The 14,279-nt window shown below is 37.4% G+C and overlaps 1 protein-coding gene across 21 annotated transcripts in view; it reads right to left on the bottom strand.

Annotated features, from left to right (window-relative positions):
* Positions 1-381: 381 nt before the first annotated feature.
* Positions 382-14,279, bottom strand: part of TNRC6A (trinucleotide repeat containing adaptor 6A) — a 280,434-nt gene continuing 266,536 nt past the window's right edge. For 18 of the 21 annotated variants that reach the window (XM_074196817.1, XM_074196818.1, XM_074196834.1 and 15 more), the window contains 8 exons: positions 11,210-11,368; positions 10,191-10,331; positions 5,806-5,913; positions 5,187-5,408; positions 4,416-4,493; positions 3,311-3,381; positions 2,550-2,689; positions 382-2,348 (listed from right to left, as the gene is read on the bottom strand). In XM_074196817.1, coding sequence (XP_074052918.1) covers positions 1,973-2,348; positions 2,550-2,689; positions 3,311-3,381; positions 4,416-4,493; positions 5,187-5,408; positions 5,806-5,913; positions 10,191-10,331; positions 11,210-11,368 — 1,295 coding nt within the window. In that variant the 3' untranslated portion in view covers positions 382-1,972. The remainder of the gene's footprint in view (positions 2,349-2,549; positions 2,690-3,310; positions 3,382-4,415; positions 4,494-5,186; positions 5,409-5,805; positions 5,914-10,190; positions 10,332-11,209; positions 11,369-14,279) is intronic. The other 3 variants (XM_074196825.1, XM_074196829.1, XM_074196836.1) reach the window with 1 other exon arrangement.

The following is a 14,279-nucleotide window of genomic DNA, read 5'->3' as shown; positions in this document are numbered from 1 at the left end:
ATTATCTTTATGTAACTAAGGTTAAAACAATTTATCACTACTGTATTTACATATAACAAACCTAAGTTTGCAAATAACTTGCTTAGCTGCCAGAAGGGTTCAAATGTGGTTGTAGGGAAGTAGGAGGGTTTTGGATGGGAAGGTGAACAAAGGGGTAAGGAAGAGTGAATGGCAGTTTTTTTGATAGTTGTTCACTATTTCTGAGAGACTGTGGCTTTTTTCAACTTGAGATCAGACATTTGGGTGAGGGTGAACATTCTGTTTTTGTCATTTGGTCACTCCAGAAGACCCCCAAAGCTTTAATTACAGTCAGAGCAAATCTAATTTTCCTTGTAGAAAACACCATCCCAATAATAATAATAATAAAAAGAGACAGATAAGTGCTGAGCAGCCAGAATGTCATGATTTATTAATATCTGAAATTTCATAATTCAAACACAACCAACCTGTACATTTTACAATCACATTCTATTTGTAAACAGTTAAAAGCCACTGACTTCTTTTGCATCTTGGGACACAGACATTTAGAATCAAGGCAATGACATGATGGTGAATTCTGTACTGTTAAAAAAATTTTTTTTATCCTTGTTTAGTCTCTTTGCACTGACTAAGCAAGCATTCATTATAACACCGTTTGTGGCAAAAAAAAAATAGAAATAAGATGTAACTCGTAACTTTTGCAACAACGCTTTGAACATTTAAAATTTTTCCTTTATACAACAAACGATTCTGTAAGCCCAAAAGCTTGGTTACAGGTGCATAGTTACTGAACTCGGCTTTAAGGTACGTACAACAGTCAAATGTTAACACAGTCACAGGAGAGCAGAAACAGAGCCACTTGATGGGTTTACAAAAACTGTAATAACTACCGAATATTAGCAAACCATCCTCACTCACTAATAAAAAGACAGCATCGGAAAGCGTATGTCAAACTCCAGCTTGAAGCATTATTTTTTGGCAGAGAAAAGTCTTACAGAGCAATAAGTAGTATCAGTGCTAAAAGTTGGGTTTTTTTCTTCCTATAAGAAACTACAAGGAGTTTTTACTAGGGAACTGGTTTTCCTGAGAACCATGCTCTTTGATTTAGGAGATAAGGATAGAAAACAAAAGAACACGGCCGAACGCTGCTCCTTATTCCCAGAGATAGAAAGCATCTTATCATCCTCCATTCTTTTTTTGTTTATTTTTTAAAAAATTTTTTTAAGTGATGGAAGAGTAAACATTTTTCTCAATAAACAAAAAACAAAATTCTGTAAACAAGAGGGCCCGACTTAGGGGCCCTCAAAACAAAATGGAAAGCCTATTGAAAGTGCAGGACCCTCCTGGCTCGCAGGCTGGGTTGCAAGTCACAGCTGTGGCCACAGTTTTTCAAACTGTGTAGCGAAAATTCTTTAGTTTACACGCAAAAAAAACAAAAACAAAAACGGGTGCAATACTTTAATAATCCTAAGTCAGCATCATATCTGGATCTTTAAACTCCACAATACCACAATAAGGTAGGCAAACAGTAAGGCCTTGGAGAGCACACACTGTTTGTTCGTGTTCCTTGAGTAAACATTTACACTTGAACGGCTGCACCCCCATATTGCCGATTAGACAGAGAGAACATCATTCAGTGCAACGTTAAAAAAGCTCATACTCCAACATTATATTCAGCAAAAAATGCCAAAAAAAAAAAGAAAGAAAAAAATTTCAAAGAATACACATGATGAATATACACAAATGAGCTCATCTGAAGCAGTTTAATATGTATAGCACTATCTGGAAGTGTAAATATATACTTTTTCACATTATAATGTTGGCCTGCATGATTCAAGTATTCAAACTGATATGTTTTGGGCTAAAACAAAGTGGAAAATGTGCAGAAAGTAACTGTTTCCACAGGTGACCCCTGGCTGTAGGTGGGAAAGTCCAAATTAGTGCTGCTTTGTTATATCTTGAGGTCACAGTTCATTAGCTGAAACTGCCAAAGTTACATGGACTCTCCACCTCCACCTAGGTGGTCAACAGAAAGGAAAGCGTTGATGGGGGATGGGCTGCTAATTCCCCTGGTGTCACTGCTGTTTGGGGTCCCCCACAGGCTTGTGGAATAATTTGGGGTTCCCCAAAGTGAAGTGCCATGAAGGTCTCCACTGCTAGTTCCCGACAGCCCAGCACCATTCCAGTGATTTAGATCATTGCGGTTGGAGAATGAATGGGAACTGTCAATGGATCCTAGTCGGCTCTGGCTGGACCCCAGAGGCTGCCAGCCAGGAGAGGGAGTCAGAGACTGGCCTTGTGCAAAGAAACGACTAATCTCCTCTTCACTGGCAAACTCAGCAAGAATAGTAGTGTTCCCCAATACACACCTGGGGAAGAAGAATTCAAAGCGCAATTAAGTTCAGGAATGTTTGACTCCCACACTTCCCCTCCCCCCAAGGGCACCATCATACTCAATAATTCTGAGCTCTGTATATAATCCCAAGCCAATCACCCTTATACTTCTCCCAGCCCCCCAGCCCCTATCCATCAGTAGGAAGTCCTCCAAGTATAGAAGTGCTCTGACTTACATGTGCAGAGATTTTTGTGCCTTCACTACCTCTTCTTTTGAACTGTAACGGACCAATGCATTACCATGTGGGAGGTTCAGATGGAATGTTATGAGCGGACCATGCTGCATGCACAGAGTACGCAGGGTGGAGCCATCAATCTGAGAGAAGCAGATGAGTCAGTGTTAACAGTTGACTGTGGTCTGGGGGAGCTGCCTCCAAGGGGTGCACCCCATCCACCACTGGAGGGAATGCCAGCTCCCTTATTAACCACATCTTGCTTCTACTACCACTCAATGGTACTAACTGCTCCTCCACTCCATAAATCCTTGGATGAGATTTCTGTCTTCTTGAATCCTCAGAAGTTCTCTACTAATGTAATTATCACCTGGGCTCCTTCCCCTGGGGAAATGCATACCCTCACATGCATGTCTGTATCTCTCCCAAAGCTCTCAGTAACTGAACCAGGGTTATGCCATTCCAGGATTAGGGTCTTTATCTACTTTGTCTGAAGTACTATGTTAGATGCTAGAGAGAGAGAAGGATGTAAAACATGGTCTCTGTACTCACAGAGCTTACAGTCATTCTACAGAGATATAGTACCACACAAATGATTAACTTTGGCTTCTGTCTTGGGCCCCCACTGTGCAATTTAGGAGCAATATGTTGCAAATTTTATGCTCAGAGACCAGTACCTGGCCAGGTTAATATCAAAGAATGTTGAACATTTTCATCTTGGGGTTACCATTTTGTGACTTCTCTGTGATGTGATGGGTTCTTACCTGAGGCGTAAGATTTTTTAGAACAAGCCAATTTGTTATTCTCCCTGAGCTGCTCTCACCCCAGCTTGAACCTAAATGGGAATAAGAACAAAAAAATTACTAGCATAGTTCTTTAGTTACATGAAATGACACCAAAACAGGTCATATTATTCAGGGGTGACCCAGGTTATGGATTAGTTAGAATAGGTAGAGTTCAAATTGAAGTCTGCATGTGACCCTCAAAGCTCATTCATGTGACATTATTGCATTTTATTATCATACTCATTGGGAATATGGGTTACATTATAATCATAAATATTAAATTCTACATGTAACCCTCGACAAATTTTTGTTTGGGTGATGTGACCCAGAAGAACTAAAAGGCTGGACATCCATGATCTAGAATTAAGCACTCCTTCAGTTAACATTTATGAGGACAATGAATTCACTAACAGTAAGAACTAAAATATTTCAAGAAATGCAGAGATGGCTGAAATATTCAAGTTAACTTTGTGGCCACTTAATTGATGCTAATTTATGGGGGGGGGAGGTAGTGGTAGAGAATTACACCCAGATCAATACTACTATTTTCATACTTTTCCTGTAAAGGAAAGAGCAAAGCTGTATGGGGTTGAGGAACACTCAAAGACAGTTGCTACTTGAACAAATGAATCCTATGGTAGCCGTACACTTTGTTTCCATATTACTAGGTGGGCATCTTATATTTTTTTAGTGAGTAAAAACCTCTGCCTCTATTTCAGTGTCTACCGTAATTCCTTTTTAAAGGTATTCTCCAGCTCAACAGCAGCATTTTTAGGAACCAAAGGAAAAAAAGTATCAGGAGATCTAGAGTTCAGTAATCCTGGCCACTGGCAGTTATGACTCTCTGAAGCAAGAATTTCAAAGCTGCTGAGGATAGGGGCAGATTGGGAATTGGATACTTTATCTCTCCACCGATTTCAAAAATAAATAATAGCACTAGGAAACATGGTGTGTTGTACTACTACTACTACATATCATCTACTACAACAACAATACATTTTGATCAAGGGGAAAATGACAAACTCAATGAAAAAAATAAACAAAACCCAATAACCCGTATTGCCTGGAAGATTATGACATGCACCTGGACCGGCAGCCCATCGAATTAGTCCATCAATATGAGTATCTTGGGCAGGCGTTGCAGATGGATAATGAGCTGGGTCTGGAATTGAACAGGAAGAAATGGGGCTGGATTGCTTTTGGGAAATTGGGCATTGCTTTCAATGATCCTAAACTGTAATAGTACAAAAGCCCATTTTAACATCAGTACTGTACAGGTGAGGCTATATGGCATGAATCATGGAATACCAGTCTCATAAAAATTAAAACTACAAATGATCCAAAGAATAATGCAAAGACTCATAAATTAGATGCAATGTGTTAGCAATGATGGTGAGCTCAAGATGTGATGCAAAACATCAATGGTATGCATTGTCACAAAAGAAGATTTATCATTCAGATAGCTAAATGTAAAAAAACACAACGGATAAATAGTCCAAGTGTGGCACCTAGAGAAAAATTGCCCAGGATGAAAGATGTGGGGGGGGGATAATAAGATGAAAGATTTTTTCAAAGTATCACAGTAACCACATTTAAAAGTTCTGAACCCTATGGAACCAATTAGATGATGGTAAAGGTAATAATTCAGCTTTATATAGCATTTTATCATTTATAAATCACTATCCTTATATTACACCTTTAGACAGGTATAACCTTTATTTTACCTATACTACTCTCAAGATTACAAAGCTAGTTAGGTCTCAGGGTTATGACTTGTACCCAGATCTCCTGACTCCTCATTCTATTACTAGTTAGTTTTTCACTGTGGAAACCACACAAAAATCCTTCATCTTACCTGGGGTGTATCTGGCATCAGAATTTCCCCATCCTCCACCTATACGAAGGGGAGAATTATCCCATGTAGATAAAGGGGCCTTCTGACCAGTCAATCCCGGTGGTGGGCGGGACGGAGCAGTGATGTTTTTAGGTGGCAAAGGGACCTTCCACAGCTCATGAGCCAGAGAGGTGTTAGTGACTGAACCAGGAGACCATGTTGATTTGGAATCACTGTTTCTGGCTACTCAGAGGAAAAAAAGGTAAAGAAAAAAATGATACCAGAAAACAAAAATTCAAAAAACATTTGATCACTGTGAACAAATACTTGTTGGTTTTTATTTGAGTTGCTACAACAGCCCATTTTAGTAAATGCAGCCCAATATGACATTTAGTAACTTTAAAAGAAACTGTTCACTCTGGGCATGATGCCTGCTGGTCAGGGTCAAGTTCCACAGATGACACAGTTATTTTTCACTTAATTGCACGTACAAGAAAAAACTCCACTTACCCATATTTAAATGGAACAAATAAGCTTTAGGAAAAGACAACACAGAACACTTTAGTCACAAGGGAATGAAGCCAACACTGACTGTGTTCAAGCCCTCCCTCCCCTTGGCAAACCAGGGGTCAAGTGATACCTGAAGTGCTTTGTGCTGTACTGCTGAGGGAAACATTGTAGTTGGAGGCACGAATGGATGACCAGGCACTAGTTGAAGGCAGCGTGGTGTTCAGAGATGAGGATGACCCTGTGTGGAAGGGAACACTTGGATTAGTTCAGAACACAGGGACATATTAAATGGTATTTTACTAGATGGGAGGAATTCTGTAAAATTGAAATAGACAAACATGATAGAATAGGAGAGAGGACTTCACATGCAAAACATCACAGATGCTACTGCCTTAACAACTTTACACAAATCACCTGCTTCCTTTAGGACTGTCTTCTGTCCAATAAAGGAGGTGTAACAAATCTGTCAGCATTCTAACTAGGAGCCCAATTGATGTTCTTAGAAAGCTACCTTGAAGGGGCAGCTAGGTGGCACAGTGGATAGAGCACCGGCTTTGGAGTCAGGAGTACCTGAGTTCAAATCCAGCCTCAGACACTTAATAATTACCTAGCTGTGTGGGCTTGGGCAAGCCACTTAACCCCATTTGCCTTGAAAAAAAAAAAAGCTACCCTGGAAATTAGTCTTCCCAAATGAGACCATGTGCTTTCTCATCCTGTCCCTGCTGCTTTCTCACACGTTGGTCAAACAGCAGTTTTGTAGTTAAAACCTTCCATTAAAAATGCCCTGCCCAACCTCTTACCACTGGACCTTCTTTTCAGTGAATGGAACTGTATCCCTTCTGAGTTAGTTTCAACACAAATACATTCCAAGATAAGCTTAAATCTGGTACCTAATTTTGGTCAGAAAGACTGAGGATCATCTATCTTTCTTTCTTTCTTTCTTTCTTTCTTTCTTTCTTTCTTTCTTTCTTATGCTTCTGGTTATGGCATTCCATGCCTTTATTTTTTTTTCTTTTTAAAGATTTTATTTGAGTTTTACAATTTTTCTTCCAATCTCACTTCCCCTCCTCCCACCTCCCCCACGGAAAGCAATCTGTCAGTCTTTGTTTCCATGTTGTATATTGATCCAAATTGAGTGTGATGAGAGAGAAATCATATCCTTAAGAAAGAAATAAAAAAGTATAAGAGATAACAAGATCAGACAATAGGAAATCTATTTTTTTTCTTCTAAATTAAAGGGAATAGTCCTTGAACTTTGTTCAAACTCCATGGCTCTTTATCTGGATACAGATAGTATTCTCCATTGCAGACAGCCCAAAATTGTGCCTGATTTGTTGCACTCAAGGTTGCTGTTAGGGTGTCCAGTGTTTTTCTGGTTCTGCTCATCTCACTCAGCATCAGTTCATACAAATCCCTCCAGGCTTCCCTGAATTCCCATCCCTCCTGGTTTTTAACAGAACAATAGTGTTCCATGACATACATATACCACAGTTTGCTAAGCCATTCCCCAATTGAAGGGCATTTACTGGATTTCCAATTCTTTGCCACCACAAACAGGGTTGCTATAAATATTTTTGTACATGTGATGTTTTTACCCTTTTTTCATCATCTCTTCAGGATACAGAACCAGCAGTGGTATTGCTGGATCAAAGGGTATGCGCATTTTTGTTGCCCTTTGGGCATAGTTCCAAATTTCTCTCCAGAAAGGTTGGATGAGTTCACAGCTCCACCAACAGTGTAATAGTGTCCCTGATTTCCCAAAACCCTTCCAACAATGATCATTATCCTTTCTGGTCATATTGGCCAGTCTGAGAGGTGTGAGGTGGTACCTCAAAGAAGCTTTGATTTGCATTTCTCTAGTAATTAATGATTTAGAGCAATTTTTCATATGGCTATGGATTGTTTTGATCTATCTCATCTATAAATTGCCTTTGCATATCCTTTGACCATTTGTCAATTGGGGAATGGTTTTTTCTTTTTTTAAATATGACTCAGTTCTCTGTATATTTTAGAAATGAGTCCTTTGTCAGAAGAGGATCATCTTTCTAAGAAAAGTTCTGAGACATAATGAAGACACTCAATTTGAGATGGAGGTCTTTGTTCAAGTCTCAGTTCTACCACTCATTATTTCTGTGACTACAGAAAAACTGCTTTCCCTTTTTTCCTCATCTATGAAAAAGGAAGGAAGTGTTGTGTAAAACTGTAAAGTGCAATAAAAATGTTATTCTTATTATAAACAATGTCTAGCCTTGAATTTTATAACTTCAAATGTTAAAATTTCATTTTTTTTTTAGTTTTTTTTTTGCAAGGCAAATGGGGTTAAGTGGCTTGCCCAAGGCCACCCAGCTAGGTAATTATTAAGTGTCTGAGACCGGATTTGAACCCAGGTACTCCTGACTCCAGGGCTGGTGCTTTATCCACTGCGCCACCTAGCCGCTCCCTAAAATTTCATTTTTAACATAAAATTTGAAAACAATTTATTATAGTTTTTATCCTATCACCTCAAGCTAAGTCATTTAAATGACATAACAAAGGAAGGCTCTGATTTGTCTGTTTGTCTGAAATCTCTATAATAGGATCCTTAACTTGTTTTCTGCCAGTCTAGTGAAAACAACAGAGAAATCCCTTCTCAGAATAATAATTTTTAAATGCATAAATTAAAACGCACAGGATAAGATGGTAAACCAATTACTTTAAGGAACATTTATCAAAATAAAACAAATTCATGGACCCTGGGTTAAGAATCCCTATTTTACAATATTAATGTTTTTGCATTAATATGGAAATCTGGAAGTTTATTAGATTGGGAATGAATGATTCTGTTTTTTTTTTTGGGGGGGACGCAAGGAAATGGGGTTAAGTGACTTGCCCAAGGTCTCACAGCTAGGTAATTATCAAGTGTCTGAGGATGGATTTGAACTCAGGTCCTCCTGACTCCTGGGCTGGTATTCTATCCACTGTGCCACCTAGCTGCTCCCTAATAGGGTTATTTTAAGGAAAATACTTTGCAAACTGTAAAATATCATGGAAAATGAGCCATTATTATTATTGTACCACAAATATATATAGTAAAATTGTATTTGTGAAATAATTATTTTTATAATGGGTTTTATAGTAGGTTACATAAATAACCCATTAAATAGTTTATAAAGTAACACAGCAATTATGCATATGATAGACAGTAAAACCCTTAATACTCTACCTTGGCTATATGGCCTTACTAAGTTTCCTAATTCATCCCATAAACACTACTTAAGACACTCTGAAGTCTTTTCTTTCTCTAAAGCTATGATCCAATGAGCCTCAAGGTACCAGACTTTCATCAAACATGAAACAATATAACATTAAGATGACAAAAATAATTCTCCCTTCCATTGCTATTTTAGTGCAAATTGGTTTTGTCATATTAACCTCACAAAATAGGTAATGTTATCATATTTTACACATATGAAAACTGAGGCACAAAGCACTGAAGTGACTTGCCAACTGATCAAAGCTGAGTAAAAAGCAGAGTGGGAATGAGAACCCTTCCACACTATCATGATGCTTTGCTTAAGTAGCACAATAAGTTATGCTGGATTTCAAACAGTAACATTAAAAAAAAAATTAGTTTAAAAACATGTGTTTTTATTTATTTTTTAAAAAAGTTAAATTTCAAGATTTAAGAAATCATTTTAAATGTAGTATGCCAGGAGTATTTATGTATAGTACTATTTCTGGGAACCCAGTAGGAAGGCAGAAGAAACAATTGTTCTGTTGGAATGTAATCTTTAGATTTGTCCCCATAAAATTAACTTAGGGAAAAGGAAAGAAAAAAAAGCAAAACATCATCAATGAGTACTACAGAGAAAGTATGAGGGTTACAAAGAACAAATGAGATCCCAATTAATAGATGTTACACTAATATTTACAGTACATTTATGGCTTTCATAAAGAAAAACAACAAATGGGGTTATTTAAAACAGTATGATGGGGGTGGCGCCATGGATAGAGGACCGGCCCTGGAGTCAGGTGTACCTGAGTTCAAATCCAGCCTCAGACACTTTATAATTACCTAGCTGTGTGGCCTTGGGCAAGCCACTTAACCCTATTGCCTTGCAAAAACTAAAAAACAAACAAAAAAGCCCCCCAAAACAAAAAAACAGTATCATAACATTTATAAAAAACATCCAATAGCAAATGTGGTATAATAATTATGCCTTACTTAAAATGACTATATATTGTAGTTGACTGCAAAAGTGGTTTAAGCAATATTAAATTTTGTCTTAATGAGTTTTTAACTATACTGTAAGAAAATGTGTCTTCTAATAAGTGAAGATAATACTAATTAAAAAAGCAATATTAGCTGATTATTTGAAACAGGATGATACTTCATCAAAAAGGGAAAATTTCTTTGTTTTTTGTTTCTTTTTCAAGTGGGGTGTGCCAATGAAGTAAGGATTTTTACTGTGATTCATCCCCAAATGAGGTACCTTCACCATAATTCTAAGCATCACTTTTGTACTATGTACTTACCACTGTTCCTGTCCCTGAGGTGGTCAACTTCCCGCACAGTATTAATTGAAAGATTGTTTATGACACTGCCAGGAGTGACGTAAGGGTCAGTTTCAGGGTCAATGTTTGGATAACCTTTCCATGGTTCACCAGGGCGAAATTCTATAAATGAAAAATCAGAAAAAATTTAAAAGCTTCATCACTGCCCTGGAATCAGGAGGACATGAGTTTAAATCTGGCCTCAGACACTTAACAATTGCCTAGCTGTGTGACCTTGGGCAAGTCACTTAAACCCCACTGCCTTAATTAAAATAAAAAAAAGCTTCAGCATTACTCCTTAGTTCACAATGAAAATAAAATTTTCTTCTTATGAAATTGTGCAAATTACAAAAATTCCTCAGAATATATTTCTAGATTCTAATCAGTATCTTAAAATAACCACTGAAATAACACAGATAATATTAAATTATTTGATTAGAAAGGATAATTCTTTACTTGAACATTGTATTTAGAACCAGGGCAGGGTGGGAGAGCTACTGTTTTGGTAAAAAACTGTCACCATATCGGGATGACAGGGTGATATGTTTAGGAGGCAAACTTAAAAGATGTTCCCTGGGTGATGACAGGGAAGGGAGAGTCTTAGTCTGAGGTATTAAGGTATATAAGAAAAGGTACATTAAGTACTGAAAAGGATGACTGGAGATGTTGACATGCCAAATTTCTGTGGGTGTCAGAAGACAAAAGATAAATGAAAAAGAAAATATCTTAAGGAGAAGGAAAATTTCAACTGGAATGATTCAAAAGGGCAAAACAGAAGGGGCAGATAAGAGTTGGATAGGGATTTTGGAGGGATTAGGATTGGAATTGGTCTTCACTTAGTTGGTTATTCTTTATCATTGGGCTTAGGATAGGAAGAATTATTTGCTCTAAGGAATAATAAATACTTTGATTAAAAATCTGAAGTGACCATTTCTAAGTGTATTTTAATACTCTTCATAATGAAAAAAAAAAACCCCAAACCCAAACAGTTCAATGTTTACCTGGTGGCCAGTTAACACTGCTAGAGCCATTAGGCGATTTGGCACGTGGCCAGCCATCCCCAATTGAACCAGGAGGACTGGCTGGTGAATTACTGCTGTTCATAAATTCATATGGAACAAACGGAGACTCTTCCAGCCTAAAACCACTTGAAATAGCACCTAAAAAAGGAAACAAAGTTTGTTTTCTGCTAAGTGGACTTGAATTTTTCAATTTGTATCATATATCATTTATAAAATACTCAAAGGGCAGCTAGGTGGTGCAGTGGATAGAGCATCAGCCCTGGAGTCAGGAGAACCTGAGTTCAAATCCGGCCTCAGACACTTACTAATTACCTAGCTGTGTGGCCTTGGGCAAGCCACTTAACCCCATTGCCTTGCTAAAAAACAAAAAACAAAACAAAACAAAAAACCCTAAAATAAATAAAATACCCAAGAAAACTTTCTACAAATGCACTACTTGAATGGAAATGACAAAATATACACATGTCCCAAGTTTCATGTAGGGTTTCCCAAAAACGTTATTAAAGCTTAAAAGTGCACTAAAATTCTTGGGATATCCTGAAAACTAGAAAGGCAAATAAAGGCAAATACCTATTCTTTAATCAAAAATGGAATGCAATGGCCCTTGAGGTTATGAGTAATGAAGGTACTTTGTTAGAAGAAATGATGAAAAGAGATGAGTTCAGAGAATACAGAATAAAATGATTAGAGCCAGGGGAACAATTTATACAATAACAACAATGTTTGAAAACAAACCACTTTGAAAGCCTAGCACATGCTGAATATCTTGCAGAGGCTATTTTAATTCTGACTATTTTCCATTCCCAATGCAAACATAATAGGTGCTAAATTAAAAGTTTCACTAAAGTAGAAACTTCATCTACCAACATTTTGTGTCATTTAAGTTTTGACAACTTGATTCCCTGAAATACTCACAGCTTAAACCTGACTTCAAATTACTGGTTGAGGGGTGGCTAGGTGGCGTAGTGGATAAAGCACTGGCCTTGGAGTCAGGAGTACCTGGGTTCAAATCCGGTCTCAGACACTTAATAATTACCTAGCTGTGTGGCCTTGGTCAAGCCACTTAACCCCATTTGCCTTGCAAAAACATTAAAAACAAAACAAAACAAAAAAAATTATTGGTTGAACTAGAAGTTGAGGGGATCGTCAGGAACAGCACAGCAGAAAACTGAGGCACAGAATACTGGGCTTTTTTCTACCATAGTAAGGACTTATTTTTCTTTAGAGTAAGCTATGTGATTCAAGGTATCAAAAATAATTCTAATAAAAGATGTTTTAAAAGAAACTGCATATGGAGAACATCACCAAAAACCAATTAGATGATTTTGATTACATTAAAGATAAAACCAATGTAACAAGATCAAGAAAAATGTAGTAAATTGGGAAACAATCTTTACAACTAATGATTCTGACAAAGGACTCATTTCTAAAATATACAGAGAACTGAGTCATATTTTTAAAACAAAAAGCCATTCCCCAATTGACAAATGGTCAAAGGATATGCAAAGGCAATTTACAGATGAGGAGATCAAAGCAATCCATAGCCATATGAAAAATAGCTCTAAATCATTAATTATTAGAAAAATGCAAATTAAAGCTTCTCTGAGGTACCACCTCACACCTCTCAGATTGGCCAATATGACCAGGAAGGATAATGATCATTGTTGGAAGGGTTGTGGGAAATTTGGGACACTATTACACTGCTGGTGGAGCTGTGAACTCATCCAACCCTTCTGGAGAGCTATTTGGAATTATGCCCAAAGGGCAACAAAAATGTGCATACCCTTTGACCCAGCAATACCACTACTGGGCCTATACCCTGAAGAGATGAGGAAAAAGGGTAAAAACATTACTTGTACAAAAATATTTATATAGCAGCCCTGTTTGTGGTGGCAAAGAATTGGAAATCCAGTAAATGTCCTTCAATTGGGGAATGGCTTAGCAAACTGTGGTATATGTATGTCATGGAACATTATTGTTCTATTAGAAACCAGGAGGGACAGGATTTCAGGGAAGCCTGGAGGGATTTGCATGAACTGATGCTGAGTGAGATGAGCAGAACCAGAAAAACACTGGCCACCTTAACAGCAACATGGGAGTGATGTTCAACCTTGAAGGACTTGCTCATTCCATCAGTGCAACAATCAGGAACAATTTTGGGCTGTCTGAAAAAGGAGAGTGCCATCTGTATCCAGATAAGGAGCTGTGGAGTTTGAACAAAGTGCAAGGACTATTCCCTTTAATTCAGGAAAAAACCAGATATCTTGTTGTCTGATCTTATTAGACTTCTCTTCTTTAAGGATATGATTTCTCTTTCATCACACCCAATTTGGATCAAGGCACAACATGGAAACAAAGTAAAGACTGCCAGAGTGCTTTCCATGGGGGGGGGGGGGAAATTGTAAAACTCAAATAATATCTTTAATAAAAATAAATTTAAAAAAATGAACTGCAGAAAAAAAAAGAATTAAAAAAAAAAGAAACTGCATAGATGTCTATTTAAGAGATATACTCATACCTAAAATTCCGGGATTAATATGTATATTCTGTTACTTTTTCAGGACAAAGAAAATTTCAATAATAAAATCAATTCAAAACTTCTATTTGTTGAAAAGAAAAAGGTGAGTTTTGAATCTAAGATTTTAGGATTAATACCATAATGATGTAGGGAAAAGATGTAGAGAATTATGAACTAGCAGAAACAAAATTTGTAATCATAAAGGCTGTTAAATCTTGCTAAATTGGAAAAAAAATCTTGTTAAATTGGGCAGATGTTCCCTACTATTGAGATGTAAATCGACTACCATTGTTTCACTGTTTAATGTAAAATTTGTACCTTGATCTCCTCTTCAACTCTTTACCTAATTCTGGGTCCAGTAAGGGGAAAGGGGATTCACCTTTTGCCCTCTGGATAAGAGAAAAGACATAAAAATCTGGGTTGGATCCCTGCTCAGGGCCAGTCTTCTCTGACTTGTTGGCCCAGCTCTGCTTGACTGCTCTTTTGTCTCTGTTGCTCTTTACCTACCATTTTCTTATGTGTAGTAACTTC

Source organism: Macrotis lagotis, chromosome 8 (genome assembly GCF_037893015.1).
Source record: "Macrotis lagotis isolate mMagLag1 chromosome 8, bilby.v1.9.chrom.fasta, whole genome shotgun sequence".
Taxonomy (NCBI): domain Eukaryota; kingdom Metazoa; phylum Chordata; class Mammalia; order Peramelemorphia; family Peramelidae; genus Macrotis; species Macrotis lagotis.
Note: the sequence above shows the minus strand (reverse complement) of the source record. Positions and strands in the feature narration are given on the sequence as shown.